At 36.3% G+C, this 25,379-nt stretch overlaps 1 protein-coding gene across 5 annotated transcripts in view; it reads left to right on the forward strand.

Moving 5' to 3' along the window:
* SRBD1 (S1 RNA binding domain 1) overlaps positions 1 to 25,379 on the forward strand; it is a 132,522-nt gene that overhangs the window by 16,837 nt on the left and 90,306 nt on the right. For 3 of the 5 annotated variants that reach the window (XM_075146876.1, XM_075146877.1, XM_075146878.1), the window contains 6 exons: positions 261 to 396; positions 6,106 to 6,209; positions 10,811 to 10,918; positions 17,014 to 17,171; positions 18,371 to 18,461; positions 19,537 to 19,644. In XM_075146876.1, coding sequence (XP_075002977.1) covers positions 261 to 396; positions 6,106 to 6,209; positions 10,811 to 10,918; positions 17,014 to 17,171; positions 18,371 to 18,461; positions 19,537 to 19,644 — 705 coding nt within the window. Of the gene's footprint in view, positions 1 to 260; positions 397 to 6,105; positions 6,210 to 10,810; positions 10,919 to 17,013; positions 17,172 to 18,370; positions 18,462 to 19,536; positions 19,645 to 19,772; positions 19,845 to 25,379 lie in introns of all 5 variants that reach the window. The other 2 variants (XM_075146873.1, XM_075146874.1) reach the window with 1 other exon arrangement.

Genomic DNA, 25,379 nt, shown 5'->3' on the forward strand with positions numbered 1-25,379 from the left:
TTCCCTTCAGGAGAATGCAAAGAGCTGTCTTCAGCTTTTTCTGCCATCTGCTTGAATTTCTTCTCTTGGTATGTTCCAGTCAGTATGTGTTATGTCAGTCTCGGCGTTAAGATATGTAATACAGTTCTGCAGGTAATTGGAGTTAACATAATTTGTAATTGAGCAGACTCCAAAATTCATTTTTATTTAATACAAGCACTAATGACTTGTTACAAGCCTCATGCTAAAATACCATATTAACTTTGGTTTCTTTTACTCAGATGTCAGCAAAGGTACATTTGTATCCAGTCAGCCTTGGCAAAAGTGTCGTCCAAAAGTGGAAATGAAAAAGATATCGATAAATTCCAACTGTACCATGAGTTTTCTTGTAATATAAAGAACATTCAGCATCATCAGGTACACCTACAAATTTGTATTTTTTTCTTAGAATCGTAACTATAACAAAGGTGGCTGTGCTTTTTAATTTTGTTGCTTAAAGCTGATTCTAAATATACTTGATTTTGCTTTTCAGTTATCAAAGGTAATAGAGACTTTCAAATTCTTGAAATGCAGGACTAAGCTGTTAACCTCCATCTTAAGAAACTGAGCAGAGGACTGCTTATTCAGTATGTCCATTGTCTAATTAATTCTCATTAAACAAATATTTATAATCAGATTTCAATACTGGCGTGATCTATTTTCAGCGTGTGTCATGCCCTCCCTCCCTTTGCCCAGTGACAAGTGCATAGCAAGTGTTATCAGGAGGGGGATAAAGGCTAAGCGATAACTTATGGTCTGTAGATGTGAGACTGGGGCATTGCGTAGTAGAGAAAGCTGCTTGGTTGGAGTGTAAGTATGTGAAGCAAACTTGGGTAAACTTATTCTTTGTTTCTTTTGGATGTTTGCTGGAGCACTGAGTCAGAGTGCTCTGAGCCATTTGACACTAAATCTGTCAGGTGAAACTGGTGAGAAATATCAGGGAAGGATCCAGAAAATTGAAAATGACCTACAAAAGCAGCTCTTCTCAGCAGCAACTTCATGTAAAAGTTGAACAATCAAAATAGAAAGCCTCAGGGGAACATCCCACGCACTACCCCAAAAACGGGTTTGTTTTGCAAGTCATCAGTATTCCCTTCTGTGAAACATCTGTGGTTATCCTAAGCCCCAAGCCTAGACCTATATGACTAGAAAAAGAAATGAGGGACAAAGCAAACTTACTAGCAGATGAGAAGCTGATGACTTGATAGCTAGCCCTGTTACTGAAGTTCAAAGGCTGAAGTGTGATGCGCTCAATGCAACTGTCAAGACCTTTGCCCTGATGCATTACTAATCATCAAGTGAATTGTCTCTTGTTTTGGTCACAATTACCTAGCTTTATATAAAAAAAACCCAAAAAAACCAACCAAACAAAAAAACCCAAACAACCCCAAAAAAGCCAAAAAAAAACCAAACAAAAAAAACCACACACAAAAAAGACCCTCTTAGCTGCTTCCAACTAGAAATGTCCTTTTCCTTTAGAAGGCTGGCTTATTCTACAGCAGAATACTTTTCCTTTTATATCTATGACATGCTCTCATTTTCTCTCTGATTGCTATTTTAAAACAATGTGGTGATGTTTTGAATTAATAAAGGATTTTCTTGCATGTCTTGAAATGAATTTATTACAAAAAATATTTCACAACATGTATGGGCTAATTTTAAACCCTCCCCCCCAGTATGGATGGTGTTAGGTGAAAGACTAAATTACTACAAGTGGTTTTAATAGACAGGCCTTCTGTAGGTGTTTGAAGAGGTACCTGTAGTTGTTCTCTTTGTAATAAGTATGAACATTTACTGTATTTATATCAGTAATTATATGAGGAAAACTTGCTTCTAGAGAGTCTGGAAAAGTCAGTAGAGCAAGCTAAGACTACTGTGGTGACATATCACAAAGATTTGTAGATTGATCAGGGGATTAAGTGTTGTGCTGTATGGGTTTTTTGTTTGGGTGCTGTACTGTTGAATGGATTCTTTGGCTGTCAAAGACTGTTTTCCTGCACTGAGAGTGGTGAATACTGAGATACGCAACGTTTATTGGGTGTACAAGTGTTTCCTGGCATGATGGTATGATTTACTTCTTGTCTGAGGCATCCTTTTTTTTTTTTTCTGTTTTACATAAGGAGAACTGTTGCTTAGAGCCAGGTTTAGGAACCAGATTTCCCAAACCTGGTCAGCACCCTGACCCTGTGGCTGCACTGTTTTTTATCCAGGATGTGTCCTTAGTTTGTCTGCTTGATATTAAGATTAACTCGGTCTGGTTTATTTCTCTTTGTGCTTGTCACTAAACTTGATGCCTCGTTTTTTTTTCCCATTCCAGCTCTCCAGTGAAGTAATAACCACTGTTCTTGCAGCTGGTAGTCCTGTAGTCATGGGATGTTTTTCCACTCTTACGTGTTATCTTTCGTCTGTATATTACTGCTATTGACTGTTCTAACACATTGAATATTTCTCTATTATGAATCTTAACAGTCGGAGTTGTTTGTGCTTCACTGAGGTTTCAGGGCCCAAGGTATGTCAGGGCTCTCTTGTACTAGTCAAGGAAAAAATGCGTTTTATGATCATCTCTGACGTGCAGTTTTCAGAGTTCCCTGTTTTGTAAAAATACTGTAACTTCTTATTTCTGTTGTTTTTTGGTTCTTTGTTAGTTTTCCAGTTCCTTTCTTTGTCTCCCTTTTGTCTTTTGATGATGCAATAAGGAAAGAAAAAGTGTTTTCTTTATCTGCCATTTCTTCCTTAAGCTTAAACCCTAGTATTGTACTTTTGAAAGTCTTTCTCATAACCTTCAATTTCTTTATTACCTGACCTTACTACCCTGCTGATGCAAATTACCTTTTTTTTTTAAATTTTATTTTCTTGGGTTATAACCATCCCTTTTAATACCTAAAAGTCTTTAGTTTCTCCTTCACCTAAGACTTTGAAGAAATACGTCTTTTCTGCATTCAAAAAGCTGGTTAAAAATGTGATCTTGAATGTGCTTTGAGAGAGGTGTAGACATCTTCAAGTGAAGACATTCTCTGGTTTGGTTCAGGATTTTTAAAAGAAGCTTATACCTAAAAAAGATATAGGGAAGCCTGAAATTCAGAGGGATTTATAAAATTTACTAATCCACCAGGACTGCAGGTTAAATAGCTGTGTTTGAAGAACACTTGCAAAATTCACTATTTTGAAGACCTTCTCTACTCCTTTCATGACTGTGCACAGACAAGTGTTCTCAATGCGTTTTCCTAGAGGCAAAAGTAGAAGTCAGCTTTAAATCACCTCTTTGCAGAGTTGCAACTAAAGGATTCCATAAAATACTGCACTGAAACTGGTCATCGCCTGAGTATGGAAGTGCTAGTAATCTTAAAGGTCTGTGCACAACCATAACTCTGCTCTAGCTTACATGCAAGTAAAGGGGATGGGTGGTGGACTAGCATGTTACCTATAAGAAAATAACCTGTCTTTATGACCAAAGCATTTGTAGCCATGAGCGTGCCTTGCAGCGTGTATTACAGTGAGGTAAACCGGTGTGCAATAAGCTGCAGCTTGGTTCTGTGGTTCTGCAACTGTTGTTGCACACGCTGTAGTTCTGGATTACTTTCCGTGCCATTGTCATTTTGTGTGTTGAGACATGCCACGAAATAATCACGACTGGCGTGGAGTCGGGTTGTTTGACTGAAAAAGTTAAAATACTAAACCTGAAATGAGAAAAAAACTTAATTGTTTAAAAAACCCAACTCCAGATTTTGACATGATCGGATACCTGTGGGTGTTTCCAGCTGGAACATTTTGCTGTTGGGAGGTTCAGCCACAGTTCCTTCCTCTGGCAGCAAGGAGAACCTGACTGGACTCTTTGGATGTAGTTGGGTAGCTATACCAACAAGTCATAACTATGGAAAAAAATCTTTCAAGAGTTTATTTGAATTTTTGACTAATTGTAAACAGTTCAGTGTTTGTGTATGCCTTGGGGTTGCTTTCCTCTATTTGGACATGACTGAATTGGTGGGAGGAAAAGAATTCATGAATAAAGTGTAATGTTTGAGGCAAGTGCTCTATTTTCAATCTCATACTTAAAAAGGAATTGGAAATTAAAGTCCATGGCAAAATATACAAAACTTATTCAGTGAGTCTAAGTAAATCTGGAACATAGAAGAGAGCTGTGCAATGTGAAGGATGTTGTATTTTTCTGATAAACAGAATAAGGTTTGATAAATCTTGTGACTAGATCAAATTATTGTTCTTGCTTTCTCTTAAAAATGTATGTTGTTTTTATTAACCCTTCCCCTGGATCTGTTCCAGTCTTGCATAAAAACAGTCTTTCTCCAGAACTGGAAGTTTACTTTGTGTCTAGAATAGCTGTATTTGAACCTGTTACTTAAAAAAAAAAAAAAAAAAAAAAAAAACCAAAACAAAACAAACCTACCTTTATTATCTTAGGGGGAGAAATTCAGTAATTACTTCTTAATTGAGCATTTCCTGGATGATAATTCTTCTCTGAACACATGTCACTTAAAACAGGATAGGCAGATTGTTTAAGAATAAAAATGTAAAAAACATTAGTGACTGCAATACAGCTTGTTTAAGTTCAGGTGACTGACACATTCTGTGGACAGAGTGCCAGGAAACAAAATGTGATGCAAATATTGACCCCACTAACAGCATGCTGAATGATGACATTATAATTCTATCAGATGCATTCTCTGGTATGAGCATCACTTTGATTTCATTTTAGCTTGACATTTAACTTTCTCTCTTTTTTAAATAAAATCAGAATAAACATGAAAGCATTTGATTTGTTAAAATGTGTCTTTCTAATCTCTACATGAAAGCATTTGCTTTGGCAGTCAAGGTACCAGATGCTATAATATTTCACATGCAATCTTTATTATTAGCTTTGTTGTTCAATGATATGTCAGGCCTGGTATGTCACAGGAGCACTAAGGCTGAGGAATATAAATTGGTACTATGTCCTGGAGTCATTTTAAACCATTGTATTTAACATATGTGACATGTCTGAGTTAGCTAGTGATTGAATTAAAGTTCATGATTGACACAGAATGCTCTGTTGTGACAGTGCTCAGGGCCTGCTACATACAGCAACATGTGTAGTCATACAGGAATGTCAACTTCTAGCAGATTTTTTTTTTTTATTTTTGCACTTTGAAGTATTTTGGAAGGGAAAATGAAATCTAGAAACATGTGGTTTTTGTTTGTAGCTGCTTCTAACTGTTATTCTGTTTCTAAAATCTCTTGACCAGTGAGTTTTCTTAATAAATACTGTAAGGATTGCTTCAGGTGAACACTCATCATCTTCATAGAGAGGTTAGACTAGTAGATACCCACCAGTATCCTCCAGGATCCACCACTCATATTGTGATCCTGATTTTAAATGTAGAACCACAGATGGCCATTTAAAATAGAACTCTGTGTGCAGATAGCACACGTGCAACCAGATTTAGCTTTAGATCATGAATATGCAGTTGTGTACACAACTCTGCCAGACTCTGCCAGAAATATGTGCATACATTTTAAGGCTGGAGTGTTAGTATTAACATAAAGAGTGTATCTACAATATTTTCAGCTATTTATGAACTAGGTGTGAATAACTCAAAAATTCATCCTCTTTCAAATTAGGCTGATTACCTTTGTGTCACAAGTTCTGATTCATAACTAATTTTAAATTTGGATTGATCTTGGGAAGCAAAATGAAGCCTGAAGCTTAGGACTAACTTTTTCCCTTTCTGATCTCTAGTTCTAATTGGAATCACTTTTCAATTCATTTTTTGAGTTTTAATTTGGGTTATTAAACAAGATTATTCCATCAACTAAATTCATGCCGACTTGTATTATAAGTGTGTTTAAGATAAACTGGATCTTGAGATTGCAGACTACAGAAAAAATGTATGCTTTGTTATGCCACGGCATGATTTAATCTGTGTTTAAATTGTGGATGTTATCTGTACATGCTAGTACTTTGTGAACTGATTTACTGTACCACCATCATGACTTGCTACAGAATGTCAAGCACGCGCGTACACAAATGTTGATAAGTTTATCTTTTGGATATTTTGTGTGTCATCTGTCTCTGCCATTTATGTTTGCACTCAGATTCTGGCCATTAACCGAGGGGAAAATCTGAAGATACTGACAGTGAAGGTCAACATTCCTGACGGGGTGAAGAATGAATTCTGCTGGTGGTGTGTCAATGAAAGGTCTGCATAGATACATATTCTTACAGAAATCTTTTTTTTCCTATAGACAGCTGCATACTGAAGTGCACCTCACGTGTCTCGTTACATTAAGAGAACAATTTAAAAGAATACTTATTAGATTAGATGAAATTAGCAAGTGGATAATTCTTATTCTGTATTCCAATTGCTGTAGCATTATGCTGAAAAGATCATGCCTTTGGCTGTATTTGGGGAGTTCTGGCACCATTCTTCAAGCAATTGAAGTTTTAAAAATTTTGGGTGATTCTTTTATTTCTTACTGATTTGCTCTTACAAGTTGCTTTTTTTAAGCCTGTAGTGAGATGTTTAGTGTTGCATAATTTTGAGGGCTTTTTGCAAAAGTTTAGGTTAAATATATGTTGTTTTGTGCAATATCTCTGTCAGTCTTTTTCTTAGAAACTGCACCTTGATGTTCTCTGTTGGAGAAGATTGTGATCCAAACTGTGCATCCTCCTTGCATGTATAAAAGACAGGTTTCTCTTTCTCAATAGTTTGAGATACTGGGCATTGTTCTGAGGATGTCTTAGAAACTCCTACCTTTGCATCCTAAAATTGAATAACCAAAAGGAGGAAAAAATACAGGAAAAGAGGCATTTTTTTAATGTATAAAATCGTATACTGTCATACTGCTTTAGCATGTATTTTTCTTCCACACCAAGTCCAAGAAAGGAATGTGGTAAAAACGTTCCTTTTCACTGTAGAAATTTAATAGTTCTGTTTCCAACACAGAAGCCTCTGAAAGAGTTAAAATATTGTTTGGCCAGATAACATAATATGATCTAGGACTAATAGTAAGTAACATTTTTTTTAAGGAAAGTATCAGGATTCATAAGCACACCTAAGTTTCATTCTAGTTTTAATACCTGTAATAGAATTTCTGTCCTCCCTGTAAGATGTATATTCTGTAGGCAGAACATATCCGTCAGTCTTGCTTTTACTGCGTCTGTGACAGAATTTGGAAGCACTGTAAGCCCCAGATAATGGAACAGCTTGTCACTGCTACACAAATGAAAGTGGGATGTAAATTGAGATATTCTTGGTTGATTACACTTTTGTGAGTCATCGTGAGATAAAAAGAGTATTGACCTTGGAAACGGAACTACTTATTAATACTTAGATTTCATGAGGCTATACATGCTTATGGCTTTTTACTATTTAAGGACTACTTCTCCACCATCAGAAAACTTCAGAAGGAATGATTTTAGTAGATCTTGGTGCATGAACATCTAGGACAGATTCTGATCTTCCTCATTAGATTGACAACTGTGTTATCAAATTGACATATAGTAATTATGTATTCTGCCCTGCAAGCGTGGAAATGACTGTCCAAGGGTGGGAGTTGCATTATTTTCATTGCATCAATTTACTGGTGGGAGTAGAAGGTTAAGAATTTTTGTTTGAGGCAAGGATTTCAAAACTTTGCAAAGGTATTGACTAATTTACTGAAGGTCATACACAAAATCAGTTGCAGAACCAGAAATGCCACCTTGCTACAGAGTTTGGCCAGTATTCTAGCCACAAAACAGTATCACCTCCTGCCTATTGAATTAGTAACAAATATGCTGACCTTTATGTGTTCTTCTGAGGTGAATTTTTTAGCATTAAATGGCCCTGTGATGGAAAGTGGGTTTGGAAGACTGGAGTTCTTCATTATTGCATTGAGCTCCATGTAGATGCTCTCTAAGATGACTGTATTTTCTTTGCAAGTTCAGAATATTTATTAGCATGTAGAAGCATCTATATTTTCTTGGAATTCAGGTTTGTGCTGAAAACTCAGGAATATCCTTATGCCTGGTGCTATGGATTGCATTTTTCCCAGAAGAGGGCATCTCTGTGGTTTGATAGCGAACCTAGCTCCAATAACGCTAGAACTGCACTGGTCCAAAAGACTTAGTTATGGAGTGGGACACGGGAAAAGGATCAATGAGAAACAGCCGGAGAGGGGCTGCTTAGCTAGCTTTGAGTGTAAAGACAACATGGAGTTGTTTCTTGGGAAGGGGCGAGATTTTGTTCCAAAGTGGAATTGCAGCCTTGAAAATGAAGTTCGGTGTTTGACAATCTTTTTTCAGTTTCCAGGCAAAATTCTCAGATCCTGTGTAAAGTCCATAGTACAGGCCTTAAAGGCATGCATTGTCTGTGGTTACCATGTTGGTACGAGTTTCATATAGTGTTTTGGAGGAAAACAAAGCTCTGCTTTTTGTGCTTCAGGTCTAAAAGCCTAACTGTGCTCTTCCTGAAACAGTTGTTAATTAATACAAGTGGTTCTTAATGTGGGCTGTGTTAATTCTGTTGATGTATAGTTTCATCCTCTGAGGTGTATCAGTAGTCTAAGCCACTTATGCTTAGGTGGTCCCTGTTGTGAGCACACACGCGTGGAGAGCCGATGAGCGGAGTAAGATGATATTACTTATGTGGAGCTTTTCTAAATAGGGCTTCATTAAAGGGCTTCAAAAGTCAGCTCTTGATTAAATAATCAAGAAAAATTGTTCTTAGAGGGAAGCTTAACTAGGCTGCAATGATCTTTAAAAATATACACACATGCTTTTGCTTTGTTTTTTGCAGCGAGGTGGATTTTTGTCTTTCCTCATGAAGTATTGGAATGATTAAAATGATGTATTTGCTATGATTGAACTTAACCTGTTTGGATATTTTTGCACTTGTAGCAATTTCTAATAGAATGTTGCCTAAATAATTTTTACTTATATATAGGCAGGTAATAAAAATATCTGCTGTGATAACCTATTTACAGAGAAAAGGTTTGCTAACTTTAATGGATGGAAGAGAAGGGGAAATAGCTGCCAGGTTTCCAAATTCGTTCTTATTTGTGCTGAGGATACTTTCTGGAGGAGTGTAGTCATACTTGCCACCTGTAAAAACTTCATTTTTATAGAATTGGATGGCAATAAGAGGGTTTAAAGTCTTTGCCAGTTTTATATAGGTATGGAAAGAGTATCTAGTTACAAATAAGTATAATAGAACTATTTGCAAAAACTGTTAGCGAAATGATGAGGTCATGTGGCTAAGCACTCACAACTCTGGATGTTGTAAAACTAAATGGTAAGCTTAATTCTGCTCCCATGTCTGTCTGTGTTAATGCAGTGTTGACTTGATCACACATTTCTCAATTGTTATATGTGCAGACACTTAGAAAAGCTGTTTCAGGAAATTGTAGATCCCTTTAAACAACTGAAAAGCTGTCTGGGTAGGAGCAATTTAGGATTCTCAGTATTTCTGAGTGAGTGCAAAGAAACAAAGTCAAAAGTTTTTACCTGGGTCTGCACCTGGACACATTATCAAATGGCCATAATTCTATCACGTTGCATTTAAAATAAAAAACAACCAACCAAACAAAAAACTTACAAAGCTTACCTAGACATATTAAAAAATATGTATGTATCTCACTTTGCAGTTAGGGACCCAGTCATGTAAAAAAAATACACTAAATGAAGAAAACTCTGAATGTTATCAATATTTAAAAAAAAAATAAAAAACAGGTGAACTGTAATAGAAAATGTTCATAGTATTTACGTCTGTCTGAGTATAATGTATCTGGCTGCGTCTCCTCAATCTTTTTCCCTTTTTCCCTTCTCATTGGGTGGACAACCTCAGTGAGTGAGTTGTGCTTGTTCATGGACTTCCTGCCTGCCCCGCTTTCCCCCCCTCCACTAACGTTGCACAAAACAAAAAGATCAATGGAATAAATATTTGGGATCTCTGTTCTGGGGAGCTTTGAAACCGAGGTGTATTTTACGACAAAATTTGAGGAAATTGTCATTATGGCTATGACTACTGTGCATTCCTTAGAAAAGGGAATGCTCTGAAGAGTTTGGTTTAGAAAATGTTGGGAAATAGTCTTGTGTTTGTTTGGTATTGTTTATTTAATTTTCCCTCTTGCTAGAATATTATTTATACTTTAAATATATCAGCAACAGGTAAAAAAGAAAAATCATTTACAAATTGTTTGGGTTTTGTTGTTTTTTTGTTGTTGTTTTTTTTTTATAAGGACTGCTGCAAAATTGATAGATATCCTTTTGAGTTTGAATAGAGATACTCAAAGCATTCCAAATGAAATTTGAATTGGGTTTCATTAGTTGACAGTAGTTTAGCTCTTGAATTTCTGTCTGGACACAGTTGCCTTACAGCAGTAGCTCTGCAGTGACTCTCACAGAGGATGTTTAGTCATTTTTTTTTTTATCTATCGAGGAATAGCAAATAATGCAACCCTAATGGTAATACAGAACCAAGTTCTTCATTCAGTTGTGGTAGCTTTGAATTCTCAAAGTGAAGAGTAACATTTTCTTATACTTTCTTTAAAACATAAAATATTATTGCATTCTAATACCTAACAAAAGAAGAGAAAAGATAGGCCTTGTCCTTTGTCTGATAGTAGAACCATAAGCAACTTCTCATTCCATTCATATTTGAAGCTATGATTTCATTGCCTAATTATTGTAGTAATTCTGCAGTTTATAGGACATTGCACTCAATGTAGAAGTCTTTGTTTGAAAATTCCCTTTTTATCTGAGTTTTTGCATATGTTCTTTGAAATATTTTTTGATTTTTCTTTTTCTATTCTTTTGCAGATGGAGACCAAAACAATTTTTAAAACCAGAATTAATGAGGATACTACGGAACTCGGTAGAGGATGCGTATAAACGCCTTATATATCCTCTCCTCTGTAGAGAATTCAGGTAAGCCCAGAATGAATGTGTATTTTCATACTACCAATTTCTTAACAATTCCTTCCCCAATTTTTTATTAGAATATCTTTTATCCATTTGAAAATTTCAGCATGTTTTTAATGCTCTGTACTTGCGAAGAAATGAACTATGTAGTCTTGGTTCTGTAGATTTAATTTGTGACCCTATCCAGTTTAGGCTACAGTAGAGAAATGATCTTTCTGTCAAGATGTTTTACATGTTTACATATTTGTTGCTTGTACATTGGTCTAATAAAGCACAGTTTAGATCTACGTTACCGTAATAGTTGCATCTTTATCCTTGTATTAGCATAAACCACTATGTCACTGAATTTTCTCAGCATCTCTTCATGTCATAGCAATAGTACTGTCAGTGACATTGCTCTGACTCCTTCTTTTACCTGTCTGAAAGAAACCAGCAAAGTAAGTATTGTGGTTGGAAGTGTCCCTCCTGTTTGTCATCTGCACTTTGTGGTGAACGAATTAGTCAGTGTTAGTCTGATACCATTTTGTGGGTATGGTGATGGCTCTAGAGAAGTAAACTTATTTCTAGTGATACTGTAGTAATGATGTCATCAGACAAAGTGTCACTTGCAAGATCTGTAATATTGTTCTAAATTTAAAGAAAAGTTAAAACTTAGTATCAAAGTAACATTAATTAAATAGGGTATTTTCATGGTGTAGTATAGGAGTTTACCACATAATCAAAATGATTTAATGTGTCAAAAAGTCTACATTCTAAAAGAGTTATCTTCTAATGGCTAACAGTACTGATGGTGTGATTCCTCTCTTGTATTCAAGAGAAGCTCCCCAAAGCATAACATGTTTGATTCTGGCACGGCTTTCTGATATGTGACCTAAATTTTAATACCTGTTTTGAGGTAGTTCAATTGGAGTTTGTCAAAGAGACCCTGTTTCCTGGACCAGAAATGTTGAAATGACTTGTATCAAAATGACATATGTTGGTTATTCAGTACCTAAAATCAGCAATCACATTCTGAAATGTAGTTCTTCTGTACCTGCCTGGCTGTGCTTTTATGTTTCTGTTCAAGTTGGAGTTGTTTTCCTGGCACTTTCCTTGAGCATCATTGGCTGGATGTTCTATGTTCTTCCCCTCTGAAAAGAACTGTCAGCTAAAGTTTTGAACAGCAGGTATTTCTAATGGCTTTTAGGTTTCTTCACTACAGTATGTAGTGCTCATTACTTTGCAAGCAAGATTGCTTCACCTCTTTTAATTAGTAAGCCTGTTCTTTGCTGCTGTGACTTTCACAGATTTTTCAAATCGCTGAGTTCACCTATTTTTTTTTTTGTGACCACAGTACATGTAGCTACTTTAGGGGAGGCACTGTGTCTATTGTTTGGCCAAAATGATGAACATCCCATGATGGTGAGTCCAACTGTTGGCTTCTGTCACATGTGTGAAAGTAGTTGTCATTCCTAGCCTTCTCTACAATCAAACTCTTTTAAAATAAAGAAAAAAGACTTACCTTTTAGTGGGGTTTGTTTTTATCATAAATAAGCAAACTGACATAAGTGTTCTTCAAGGCTCTTCTATTGTATTTTTGCTTCGTGGTTCCTACCACGAAGTTGTGGCCTGCGTGTAGTGTATAACACTGTAAGGGCTGCTGCAGCAGTAGGTTGCTGAAGGTTTTCTGTTCTCTTAATTTTAAAAAAAAAAAAAGCTTTCTTCCCTGCTACTTCCTAGATGTAGCTCACAAGTCATAAATGCAAAGAATACAAAGCTTGCTGCCTGTTCCTGAGTGGATGTCTGCTTGTTTTACTCTTTTTGATAATTTTGCATGATTGGTGGTGTCTGGTTAGGAAAAGCTGAAACATCTCCTATAGAGAGGAATGCAAAGCACCTGCCAGTAGTATTCCTGGTCCATGACCGCTTAACACTTATCCTTCTTTCATTCTCTTTCCGCCCACACCAGAAGCTGATTTTTAGGACTCTTGCAAAGGGCTGCTAAAGTATTCAATACCTCCTTTTAGCATTAATATTTCCAACCCACCCCCCACTGTTCTTTTTTTCTTTTCTTTTTATTATCATTAAATGTTGGAACAGAAAGTTTCCAAGAGTGTATTGAAATTTCTGGTGCTTCTAGTGATGCGAAGAATGAAACTTGCCAGCAAGACAGTTACCTTATTTATTGTTTAATTTCCTTTCTTCTACTCTGTCAGATACCATCATTTCTTGTATCTGGTATAATAATGTCCAGTGTTGCTTTTGGCTCTTTGAAATACATTTTATTTTGTTGCAGTACTGCGTGGAATGATTCCATCAGGATTTGATGCAAGTGATGTGGCACGGACATATTTTTTAATGGATAATCCTTTCCTAATTTTCCATGCTTTCTTGAAGCGAGTGCTTTCTCCCCTCTGTCTTCAGGGAGAGAAACGTTTCTCTTATATCTTGTTTCGCACCTGAAGCTAGTTTGCAGATATTTTTCCACGGAAAGGATTGCCTCTCAGACTGTATATGGAAGTGGGGAGTTTTAAATCTCAGTTTAAAACCTGACTCTTAGAACATTGAATATAGAAGCTAGTAAGTCATGATTAGGTTATTTGTTTTTATTACAATATACCTGTTAGTGATATACAGGCTGAGTGCTTCATAAGAGTTCAAGGGGCTTGAAATTCTGACTTGGTTGGTACTTTTTCTTAAAGTAGCAACTGAAGGGTTTTGTTTTGTTTTTTACAAAATAACTATTCCTCTTGTGTTTAGAGAGGAGGACTGCTAGCCGCCTCTGCCTTATATCTCTGCCATATTAATGAGAATTGTCACAAATTGGAAAAACATGAAGCTGGGCATCTTGCCATTTGGATGAAGCCAGTAGCGCACTGAAAAAGAGAAAGATATTAGATTGTTTGAGGTAGCTTGATATTTGTTCAAGGATCAAATGACTATCCCAAACTTGAAATTAAGGGCCAGTACTTGGGACAGTAGATTATGTCATTGATACAAGTGTTGAGTGAGAGACAGTTAGAGAGAGAAGAGGTCTATATTTGAAATTAAAAAATACAGGATATTATGTAATAGAAAGGACGTACGTTATGTTCCCCCTACGCACCTGGCACTTTCAGTAACATTTCCTGTTACTATAAAAGTTTCTGTGTATCCATGCCAATTTTAAACATGATTTCCATAAGGTGCACATAACTAATAGCATGTGTTTAGGGGCAATTTTAATTCCTGCACAAGCCTTCCTTCACAGGTGGACTGATGTGAATTTGCAGTGTGGGAGGACTTGGCCTGTGGGCAATAGGGACCCCATATCTCTGGGATAGATGGAAAGCTGGAACTTGACCTGTCTCTGTACAAAGCCTCTAGTCCAAGAACATTTAACCTTCCCTTGTTTACAAGCCACTTTTAAACTTCATTTCTATGCACATGTGGCTGGTTGAATCTCTGTTGTGCGTGTATGTAGAAGATCCATACGTCTGTGAGGCTTAAGTATTTGCTTTGTTTTCTCTGGTCTCTCAAAAGTGGCATCAAATTGTTCTGTCCCTGGACTCTCCCTGGAAGAAGCTTGTTCTGTGGTTTAGGTTATTTTTGTTTAATTTTTTAAGAATGGGAGAAGGGTGCTGCAAGACTGAATGATCAGGAAATGAAATGGCAACTGAAATTCAGTGGAGATTGAGTGTAAAATGATGCTTGCGAGAGGAAGTAATTATCTTTTTATATAGAATATTATGAGCTCTGAGCTATCCTGACACTCAGGAAAGACACTTTGGCACTGTGGAAGGTATCTCCACATAAATGTTAAGTGCTCAGAAGATAAGATTATTTTATTAAGGAATAAAGACAAAACAGAGAATCATTGATTTAATTGGCCTATATTTGGAATATTATTGGCCATTTTGGTCCCCTCACCTCGGGCCGGGGGGGGGGGGGGAAGTAGTAAAAGGGTTCATTAGAACTGGAAAAGGCCCAGTGAAGGGGAACAATCATTTCTGTGTGAAGAAGGATTGACTAGGCTATGACACTTCAGCTTGGAAAAAAGAGGACTTAGAGATGAATGGCGTGTGAAGAGTGGCATAGGGTTGCTAGGGATACATTTTGCTCTCTTCCAGAATAAGCCCTAGGGGGCCATAAAAATTAAAAAGAATCAGCTTTCAACCAAAAGGTGGCAGCTATTTGCACCGTTTGTGATGGACCTGCAGAAACTCGCTGCCAACCGACTATGTGGATGCAAGAAATGTGCATGGTTCAGTAGGATACTGGATAGTTGGACAAGAGATCTCTTATGGGTTACTAAAGAGAGAAATCATGTCAAGCTCAGGAAATACTCTGAGCTGGAAATAGTTGAAGGCTACAATAAGATTATGGGACAGGTATACCAGTACTGCTGTATCAGCTCTCCCTAGGCAGCTGCTTATAGCCACGCTTGGAGACAGGGTACTGGGGTAGAGGGACCACTTACCTGAACTAGTGCAGCCATTCCCATATTCTTGGTTTTAGTGGTGGCAATATACAGAGTGTCTGCTCTTTGGTGCTGGGGGCACATTTGAATTGCTAAGGAGTCTTGGAATGCATGTATACCCTTCACCATCTCGCTTTAAATCATGTCTGTGTTAATTTGGTATACTTGATACAAAACCAAAAAGCAAGGGGATACAAGGGAGCCTTTTGCACACTTCCTTAGAAAATGTTCAATCAACAATGTGTGAAAGAGAATCTAGACCTATCTCTAGACCGCTTTACAAATGAGAGATGATGAGGACCTACCAGCTCTCTCTGTACCACCGTGGGATGAGACAGGGCTGAGCTGGTTGTTTGGTTGGGTCCTGGGCAAACTCAAGTCAGACTCTAAGTTCTTCCACATCTGAAAATTGCTGAGAACAGCTTCATATCCTGTCATGTCAAATAGCCCTTGTGAGGGTTGTGTTTGAACTGTTTGTAGCCTGCTTGTGTCATGTATTGATTGACCTAAACCACATGAGTAATTCTCCCTCCCCCCCATTCTTACAGGGTTAGTTAACTGGAATGCAGGTTATTTCTTCTATAAAAATAAACCCAGATATTACTTTTTTCAGTGATGGGGAAAAGGAGAATAAGGTCACTGGCTACCCTTTAAGTTATATGAAGGCTTTACCGGATTGCTGTTGCTTGCCTAATTATTGTTGTTATTTACAATGTAATGCAGCTGAAAATGGCAATGAGTACCTGTAAAAGAAAAAAAAATCAACTAGGTGATGAATATTTGTGTCCCCATTACTTTTTCAATTTTGCTTTTTTTATGTAAGATGCCATACCATGACAAAAATACTTGTCCTTATCAGTCATTGTCTTACTGGCCACATCTGACAAATAAGACATCATGCATCTTGTACACCTTCACTCAACAAGACTGATTTGTTTCTCATAACACTCTGCAGTAAGTGTTCTTGTTCGACGTTATCAAAGTCAATCCTTGGTGCACTGACTTACTTCTTTCTGTTGAAGAATATGGAAAAGAAAAGTAGGGAACATCATGACCCCGTCAGCTTTCTAGTTTGGTTCTGAGGAAGCAGAATACCATCCTAGAAAGACGTCAAGTCTACACACTTCTGTGATGACTGCTAATTTGTAACGTAATCTGTAGACAAAATTAAATGCTTCATGAGTCTTAGTGTGTTAGCAATTAATTGATAGGCCCTTCCAATTTCTTTCTAGTACCTCTCAGCCTAAATGATCATCCTTTTTTTTCTGGGTAGTGATTCTTCTCCAGAACTGGGAAGTTATGATGAAGTCAATCCATGCCTTGTTCAAACCCACTTTTCTTTCCAGTTAGATATCAGCTTTGACAGGAAGTTATTCTTTGCTCAAAATTAGGAGTTGATGTTTGAACGTTAGTTGGTATGTGTACATTCTTACAGGTGTTTCTGTTATACTCTTTATGTTGATTTACTTTCTTAAAACCAGAATGAGATGATCATATAGCTGATACTTTTATAAAAAGTGTCAAAAACTTGATTGGAAGTGTAATATTTAGTTAAAGATAATGTAAACATGATTGGAAAAAGCCTTACAACTTTGGAACAATTCAAAAGTGCATTTGGAAGCTAATTGAGGGGAAAAATGTTTTTTGCTTTCATCCTTCTAAGATCAAAGTTGACATCTGATGCAGAAAAAGAGTCTGTGATGATGTTTGGGAGAAATCTGCGACAGTTGCTTCTGACCAGCCCTGTGAGGGGCCGTACTTTGATGGGAGTAGATCCTGGCTACAAACATGGCTGCAAGTTGGCAATTATTTCACCAACCAGTAAGTTTCAATTCCAAATATTTTTGAAAGGACTGATAAAAATACTCATTTAGAGGAAAGGATAGTTTCAAAACCTACTTTTTTATCGAACTGATTTTTTTTCTTAAGCTTTTAGTGTTTTCCACCATCCTGTCATGCAAATTCCTTTCTTCAGGCCTAAGGTTAAGTTTCTGGCACCTGGATTCAAGTGTCTCCTTTGGTGTTATTACTTCTCTCTAAAATAGAATTTAAAATTCCTTCTGCCTTCTTGAATACAGGTGCAAATAATTGTGCCTCTCAGTAGTCAGCAAAGAGAACATCTGGCATTTTTATTGTTTAACAAAGAATTTGAATTTAAATACTTCCTATAACTTTGCTTTTTTCATGGGTAATATCTTGGACATCTGGACACTTTATCAGCCCTTTTTGTTTAGTAGTATGTGTGTTAATGTGAGAAATCAGAAACATTGTATTTGCAGAACTTTTTAGTTCAGTTTTTAGATATAGAACAGAGCCTTTCCAGTTCATCCTAGTCTGATCTGGTGATATATACTTCTTCAGGCCCATGCGAAAATGGTTTGTTTTCCTGTTATTTTGTTGGTGCTTTTTGTCTGAGAATATATCCACCCAGGGAGGGTGTAAGGAAAGATGTATTCTTGACATGTGTTAAAATGGCAATAAAGGTAAGGTAAATAGTTATTAGCTTGCATTGCGCCATAAGATATCAGTACCAGTTAATACAGAGTTATTTCCAAATGTGATAGATGGGATGATGGCAAGAGCTGGCATTGGAGTTCTAGAGCTCCTGGACTGCAAGTCCTGAGACTGCATTCCTAATTTTCATCTCTCTTTACTGGATCTGTAAAATGTACTAGACTAGAGCAATAAGTCTTTTGTAGTGAATTACTGTTTTTTCTCTTTGATAATACAATACACTTCATTTGCCCAGCATGACTAGATGCTCATTTGTTATGTGGTTATGTCCCCAGGGAACTAGAAAATGTATCGACTCATTTTGTTTTGGCAGCCAAAGCATTTTAGTCCTCTGCCCACCATACATTTCTTCTAACTGGATACAAAAATAAAATGTAAAGATGGCTTATTAAGAAGCTTGCGAAGCTTGCTTTGTGAATCATCGAATTAACTTTAGTAGTTCCACAGGATATAGCTTTTGGATCTTTGTGTTTTTTATCAAATGTCTTTGCCTTTCATTGTTCTAGGTCAGATACTCCATACTGATGTCGTTTACTTGCATTCTGGTCAAGGATTTCGTGAAGCTGAGAAGATAAAGAGGCTTCTGCTACAGTACAAGTATGCTAAAGAAACTTCCATTTATTACTCTTTCTTACCAAACATAATGAAAATCTTCCCTATATAAATACTTGCTTTTAGGTGGAATAACAATTCTAATGGTTTAACTGGAATCATTCTTTTTTTGTATAGTTCAGAGCTTATTTTTCTTTTCGTCTATGTTCATGCTTTTACACTACATATATGTTAGAAGCATATGAAATCAAGCCATGGCTATGACTAAGGCTGCATGCTATGAATGTATCCCCTTAAAGCTCTGTCAATCCATTTATTTTTAGGAATAGAAATTAACATTCAGCTAAGGAATAAGTTTAGCCTCACTCTTCCTACCCCCCCACAATCCCCAAACCGCTCATCGATCTTTCCCTGTTCCAAAAGCCACATTTAGTCTTTGGACGAGTTTTATTAAGCAAAGGAAATCCTGCTCAGGTAGATCTCCAGACGGACTTGCAAATAGGGGCAGCATGATTAAAGGGTTATTGCATGCAACTGTTTTGGGATCCTCTGTGGACAGACATCTGGTCCACTGAGTCAGCTGCTGAAATGCCACAGCATACAATCCGGTTTCTCTTTAAGCATTAGATTGGCTTTAAACAAGGTGATTTGATGGCTGACTGGCTGTGGTGGGGGCAGTCAGAGGCAATGACCTTGCAAGCTGTTGCAAACTGTGATGTTCCCATTAAGGAATTAAGATTCTGATTGCTTGGCATTCTGCCCTTTTTCATGACTCATAAAAGTCAAAGTCCCTCAGACGAGGGAAATAGGAGGTGAAAGGGTTTGAGGACTGTAAATAACATTACATTCCTCTTATGAATATGAAGTATCATTTTTGGGTTTTCTGCAGATATTACCACTGTTCAATTCCATTACAAATGAGTGAAAATTTTGACTCATCTCTTGAACTGTCACATTGAAAACCTGTTAAACAGAATGTGATATTACTGGGAGTATGTTCTCATTAAATCCGAACCTTGTATTTTATAAAATAAGATGTATTGGTGCATTGAATGCTATGTATGAAAAAGTCTAAAAGAGTAATTAAGAGTAATTGTTCATCTTTTTACCCCATGCAAAGCTGTAGCACTGTTGTGATTGGCAATGGCACAGCCTGCAGGGAAACGGAAGCTTACTTTGCTGACTTAATTATGAAGAAATATTTTGCACCACTGGATGTTGTTTACTGGTAAGATCATTTTGCTTGCTGTGATAGTCATCTGTTCAGCATATTTTAACTTAACAGATAGCCTTAGATGTCTTTTTTTTTTTTGAAGTATTTCTTTTTATTGCCTTGTCTTTCTTTTTTGGGTCAAGCTCTACCCATCCTTCTAGTCAGAGAAAAATGGCTGTAGTTCTTTGGAGCATGAAGGTAGTTCTCCTGAGTTGGTAAGAGAGACTCACTGAAGCATTTTATTTTCTCTTCCTGAGGTTCACGCCGTTGCTATTATCATTGTAACAAAGTATGTGAGAATAGCAGCTCAAACAGCCAAGGACCTATTGTTTGGCATTGTGTGTTTATTTCTTGATGAATGAGGTTTAAATGCAAATGATAAAGCTTGTGTTGTCTGACTGTGGTATGGAATGCTTGCTAATCCTATGGGTATTAAATGATCTGGAAATAAATATTTTGTTAATACCTGGCAGAAAGTAGTGAAGGTATTTATCCTCTTTAAACTTCAAATTTTATCCATTAGTTTGTTGACTTCAAACTAAACTATTCTGCTTTTGGTTTGGATGGTAAATGTACTATATCACTTTGTTTTCTCCCATGCTCTTTTTTTTTTAATTCACACCTTTATTTTTTTAAAGCATTTTTTGTGATTTACCTTGGATTATCTTTTGTGCTGAAGTTTAACAGCAGTATTTACTTTTCACTGTCTTAACATACTGAAATAAGTTATCTAAACTTTTGGAAAAGTTATGGCCTTTCTCTGTTCAAACTACTATATACATTTAATGGAGCCTTTTCTCCATAGATTAGGAAGTTATCTTACAGAAATGTTCAACAAATGTATTATTCCTGCTAACTTATGCTATCATTTAATTGCACTTGTTCTTTGTTTCTAAGATTTCGAAGTAAATTTGCAGCAAGATCTGATACTTAAATCTCCTTTTTATGTCAGGAGACATAGTAAGGTTTTTCTGATTTTAGTTATTTGCAAAGGAAGGAAGCGGTTCAAGCTTCTGAAAAATTAGGCATCCTCTTTCCTGAATCCAACTCAAAAACAGTGGATTTTTAATGACTGTAGAGAATGGAAAACGCTTCATACTGTGTGGTTTTTGGCAAATGTTTAATTTCACCGTTGTTCACTTCATATAGTTTAAAAATCCATTACGTTGACATAAGCACTTTGTCTGAAAGAGTAATAGTGATTTTATTTGTTTATTGATCATATGCTACAAAATGTAAATAACTATTTAGTTTACACAGAAAAATTTATTTATATAATACTGTGGCTGATGGTTCAAGATTATAGAATTTGCAAAATAGTTATCTGTATTGATTTTTTTTGGCCAGTAGAGCTACCAAGTTCTTGGAACTGATAAAAGCTCTTGTGAAATAGGAATTAGTATAAATGCTCTGAGGCAGAAGTCAGGTTATCAAGTTGATTGCTTTTTCTAGTAGTGACAGATAATTTTTTTAACCTTTTGCTTTTTCCAAAACTTGTTATGATATTTGTAGGAAGAATATATAAATGCAGTTATTTAACCTGCAAGATTAATTCCTGGAAGTGAAAATTAGCATAATCAAAACCATTTTTGCTTTCACTATATATTTATATTATTAATGGTTTTCCTGCGCTGTGCTCATATATGGTTAAGAGCTAGTCCCTACTTCAGAACTCGTAGGCAGAACATTGAGGTACTGCATATTAAAATAAAAATCAGAAGAATGTAGATTTTTTTTGTACTGCATGCTATAGGTGACATATTTGACGCTGTTGAGCTTTGTAGACCGTTGTTTGTGTGTGCGTTTATATATGTGGGTTTACAAATAAGCTGGACTTGCAGTCCTTGTGTCTCTCTTAACGTTTTGACAGTTTTGACTGAGTTTCTTTCTTGAAGATAAGGGTTCCCATGTTGCCCTTTCTGCTAAACTAGTTTTATGTGCATCTCATTGCATTATCCAGTGCTGGGGTTTCCCAGCCATGCCGCTGAATCCTGCAAGATAGCTGCTCTGTTTGCTTTCTAGCTCCAGAAAACTTTCTCCTTAATCTCCTTGGTATTTCTTACCAAGGAGAAAGGAATGATGACTCCAGACATCCACCCCCCACTTCTGATAATCCAGTGAAATGCCCGGAATTTATGTCAGTTTGAGTTCAAAAATGTAAGTGATACTTGCTAAATAAGGAGCAATTAGTACAAAATTACCATGTGAGCAATAGGTGACAGTAGGCATATGTTGTGAGAACGTCTATACCTCTTGAGGGGAACTATGAAAGATGATTTGGAAGAATGTGCTCTGCTGATCATCTTTTTTTAAATAAAAAAGCCCCCCAGAGCATGCCTTCTCAGATCACAAAAAACTTTTCTGTTTCCATGTACAAAGTTTTCCCTTGATTATGTTGTTTTCTCATGATAGGGGAAAATATGAGGGCTTTGTTTATACATAGGCTGAATACAGATCTCTAATCAGTTCTGTGGAAACTCATGGTATGCTTTTGGGTCAAGTGATCTTCATAAATTGTTTTTTTTTCAATTAAAGTCTCTAAGAAACAACTTAAGTAATGTCGGAACAGTTCTTTTCTAAAGATCTGCTTTAGCAGATTGCAGTTGTAACTAAAAAATGGATTTACAAATCAATTTAGTATTTGAACTGTAAAAAACAAACAAAAAACCCCACCAAACAGAACAAAAAAACCCAGAACAAAATAAAACCCCTCCAGTGCTCAAACTGTAACAGAATGAGTCAGTTGCATCTAACCTGATGCCATTTCCCAAGCATTCAGCTTCTCACAGTGATGCACTGACCTGCATGAAGGTGGAAATCCTTGCCCAGCAAAACAGAACTCAGCTCATTGCTGTGTGCAAGTTTCAGAGAATTGCCAGTTGTATTTGCGTTTACAATCTTTTTCCTTAAAGGAGTCCAAATGTAAAGTGGCTTGGCAGATGAGGCTGGATTGGTTTATAGTGCTTTGAAACCAAAATCCCACTCAAGTTCTTAGGCTGTCATTCAGAAAGGCGGCTGATAGAGAGGTACTACAGACTTCGGCTTCCTTGGCAAATAAAGCTTGTAATATCATACAACTTAAATTTTTTTGTTAGAAGTGGAGAATAGGATCAGAAATGACCATAAAAAAAATAAAAATCTGTTTATATTTTCATGTCCAGTTCATCATATGGAACTTGGATCATGCACTTCCAGGGAAATGAGACAATAATAGAATGTAATTTTAGAAAGAAGGTGTGTGCAGATAATCTGGACAGGTATGCACTGTAATGAAGGTTAATGATAATAACCAGCTGAACACTTAATTGATTGCACGTATGTGCAGTACATGCTGAAATAGTCTCTCTACTACTAAAGTCCCATACAATAATTTAAGAACTGTGCATGAAGTTGTTCCTTGACTTCAGTATCTGAGTCTAGCGAGCACATAACTACAGACTTAAATGAGAACACCATTTCACCTTTTTTTAGTTGTGTGGCAAGAATCAAGTTAACTGATTCTCACTATAAAATTTTTTAGTTGTATCAGTATCAAAAGAGACTTCCAAAATTTTCTTCATTTCAGTTTCTTCATTTCAATTTCTCTCAAAAACATTACAGTATTTTATTTGACGACTGCTTTGTCTTTTTTAGTGCTAATAAATAGATGAAAAGCAAGCAATTAAAATAACAAATCCTCAGCAATGGCAAGTACAAACTACGTATAGTTTTACTGAAGTTTTCTAAAGTGAAGACAAATCAGTGAAGACGGTAGTCAAAAATGAGGCATATGGCATGATTTTTCCGTGTGGCTTTAAAACCTGTCTGGACTCAGTTTGACAGTTTTTGATTTAAAGCAAATATTTTTCACTATTTTTGTAACCAACATGCTTTCAGATACCTACATCCAACCTAAATAACTGCAGGACCTTCTTTTTTTTTTTTAAATGTAGTTTCCCTTTTAGAGCTATGTTTATTGACTTAGATTAGGACTGGACTAGAGCCCAGAGACAGTCATATCTAGTCTTCAGGTTTTTTGTTACAAATCAGTTTTTGTTACAGGGTTCAATAAATATTCTTGATTATTTATGTTAGTTCTATTGTGAGTTCTTGCCAAAGATACATTGTATTATAACCAAAACAGATGTTCTGTTTTAGACAAGTGTATTTGTTTTAACAGGACCAGAAATGTAAATGAAATGACAGTGTGTTCAGCATTAACATGGCAGATGATGAACTTTTAGGATTTCATTGGCCTTTTTGGATTAAATGAAAATCTTGAAAAAATATTTCAGGCATCTCATTCTGTATTTCAATCACTGCAACAGTTGTGGTTTTTTTTTTGATTGTTGTAGGCATCTTGGAAATGAAAGCTATCTGAATGACAGGTGAACTGTGCTAGAGCAGGACAACACAAACAGCTCAATCAACATATTTGGAAAAATACAATCACAATTTTTCTTTCAGCCTCAGTGGTTTCATTGTCACAATACAAACATTCTTACTGGTCTGACTGTTCTCATGTGCTTGTTACATTAATGCACACACAGAATAAAGTATTTCAGCTCATATTTAAAAGAAAATTTGATAGGTATCATGACTTATTAATAGTTTTCAACAAGCAGTAAAGAATGCAACCAGGCAAGTGTATTTTTTTGTTGTTGTTGTTTTTTAGGTGGTTTGGTGTTTAATTTCTGTTATACTTAGTTTTAAACTTGATACACAATCCTTTTCTGCCACTTTCAGCAAAATCTTTTCTTGCTCTTGAGACTTTATAAGCAATGTAATTAATAACTTACTGCTGTTTAAGTTCAAACACTTTTGCACTGTGACAAATAGGGGAAAGTCTGTAATGTCTTGTAAAGTTCTCATTGGGTTCTCTTTAATGTTTAAATTGTCTGCTTTAGAATATTTAGAAATGTTCTGCTAAGGTAGAATAGAACTGTTTAATATCTTTTGAAGTTGGACCTTGGTGGCAAGAAATTGATTTGGAAATGTTTGTTCTACAGGATTTTAGGTCCGCTTGTATTTTATAGGTGTCTGCACATGCTTTAAATATCCTTTTCAATTTAAATGTGTTTTATGTTGTTGAATATCTACATTATACTCTCTCATTTAACAAATGCCACTTTCAAGTTCCATGCCTCTACATTTCTAATGTTACACTAGCTTAATTCCCATTACTTTTCTGCTTCATAGCACTCGCAGTTTGAAAGGGACCTAACATTCGGGTTCACATTATGATAATTAGGTTTCAAAGCAGTGTGGGGGGATTAAGATGTCTGAAGTCTAGTTGCCGAATAAAGTTCAGAACTACTTGTAAAACTTGTTTGAGTGGTTAACAGAAGTGGTTTTATTTATTCAGTGCTCATGCAGCATTAATCCGTATTTCATCAGGTACCCACAGTGCTGTAACTCTAGATATGACCTTGGGACTTAATTTACCCCATCTCAGTTTTCCTTATTAATGTGCCATGAAAGAGGTACATGAAAGATAGCCAACATCAAAGCACCTTTTCAAATAAAGTGGTTGATATGAATCCTCTGGTATTTAACACTGTCTGTCAAATGTTTCAGCTGGTTTGCATCCTTTTACAAGCTATTGCTTGCTGCATTAATGCAGTTGTTTCAAGTCTGTTGAGAGTACAAAGGGGGATAGGGATCTGGGAAACTTTATTCCTATTTCTTTTTTATTATATTTTCTTTAAGCTGTTATTTTTGTCTGTTAAGCTATATAACTCTATTGATGACACATTTATGTATGCACACCT

This window comes from Calonectris borealis, chromosome 3, assembly GCF_964195595.1.
Source record: "Calonectris borealis chromosome 3, bCalBor7.hap1.2, whole genome shotgun sequence".
NCBI classification, from domain to species: Eukaryota; Metazoa; Chordata; class Aves; order Procellariiformes; family Procellariidae; genus Calonectris; species Calonectris borealis.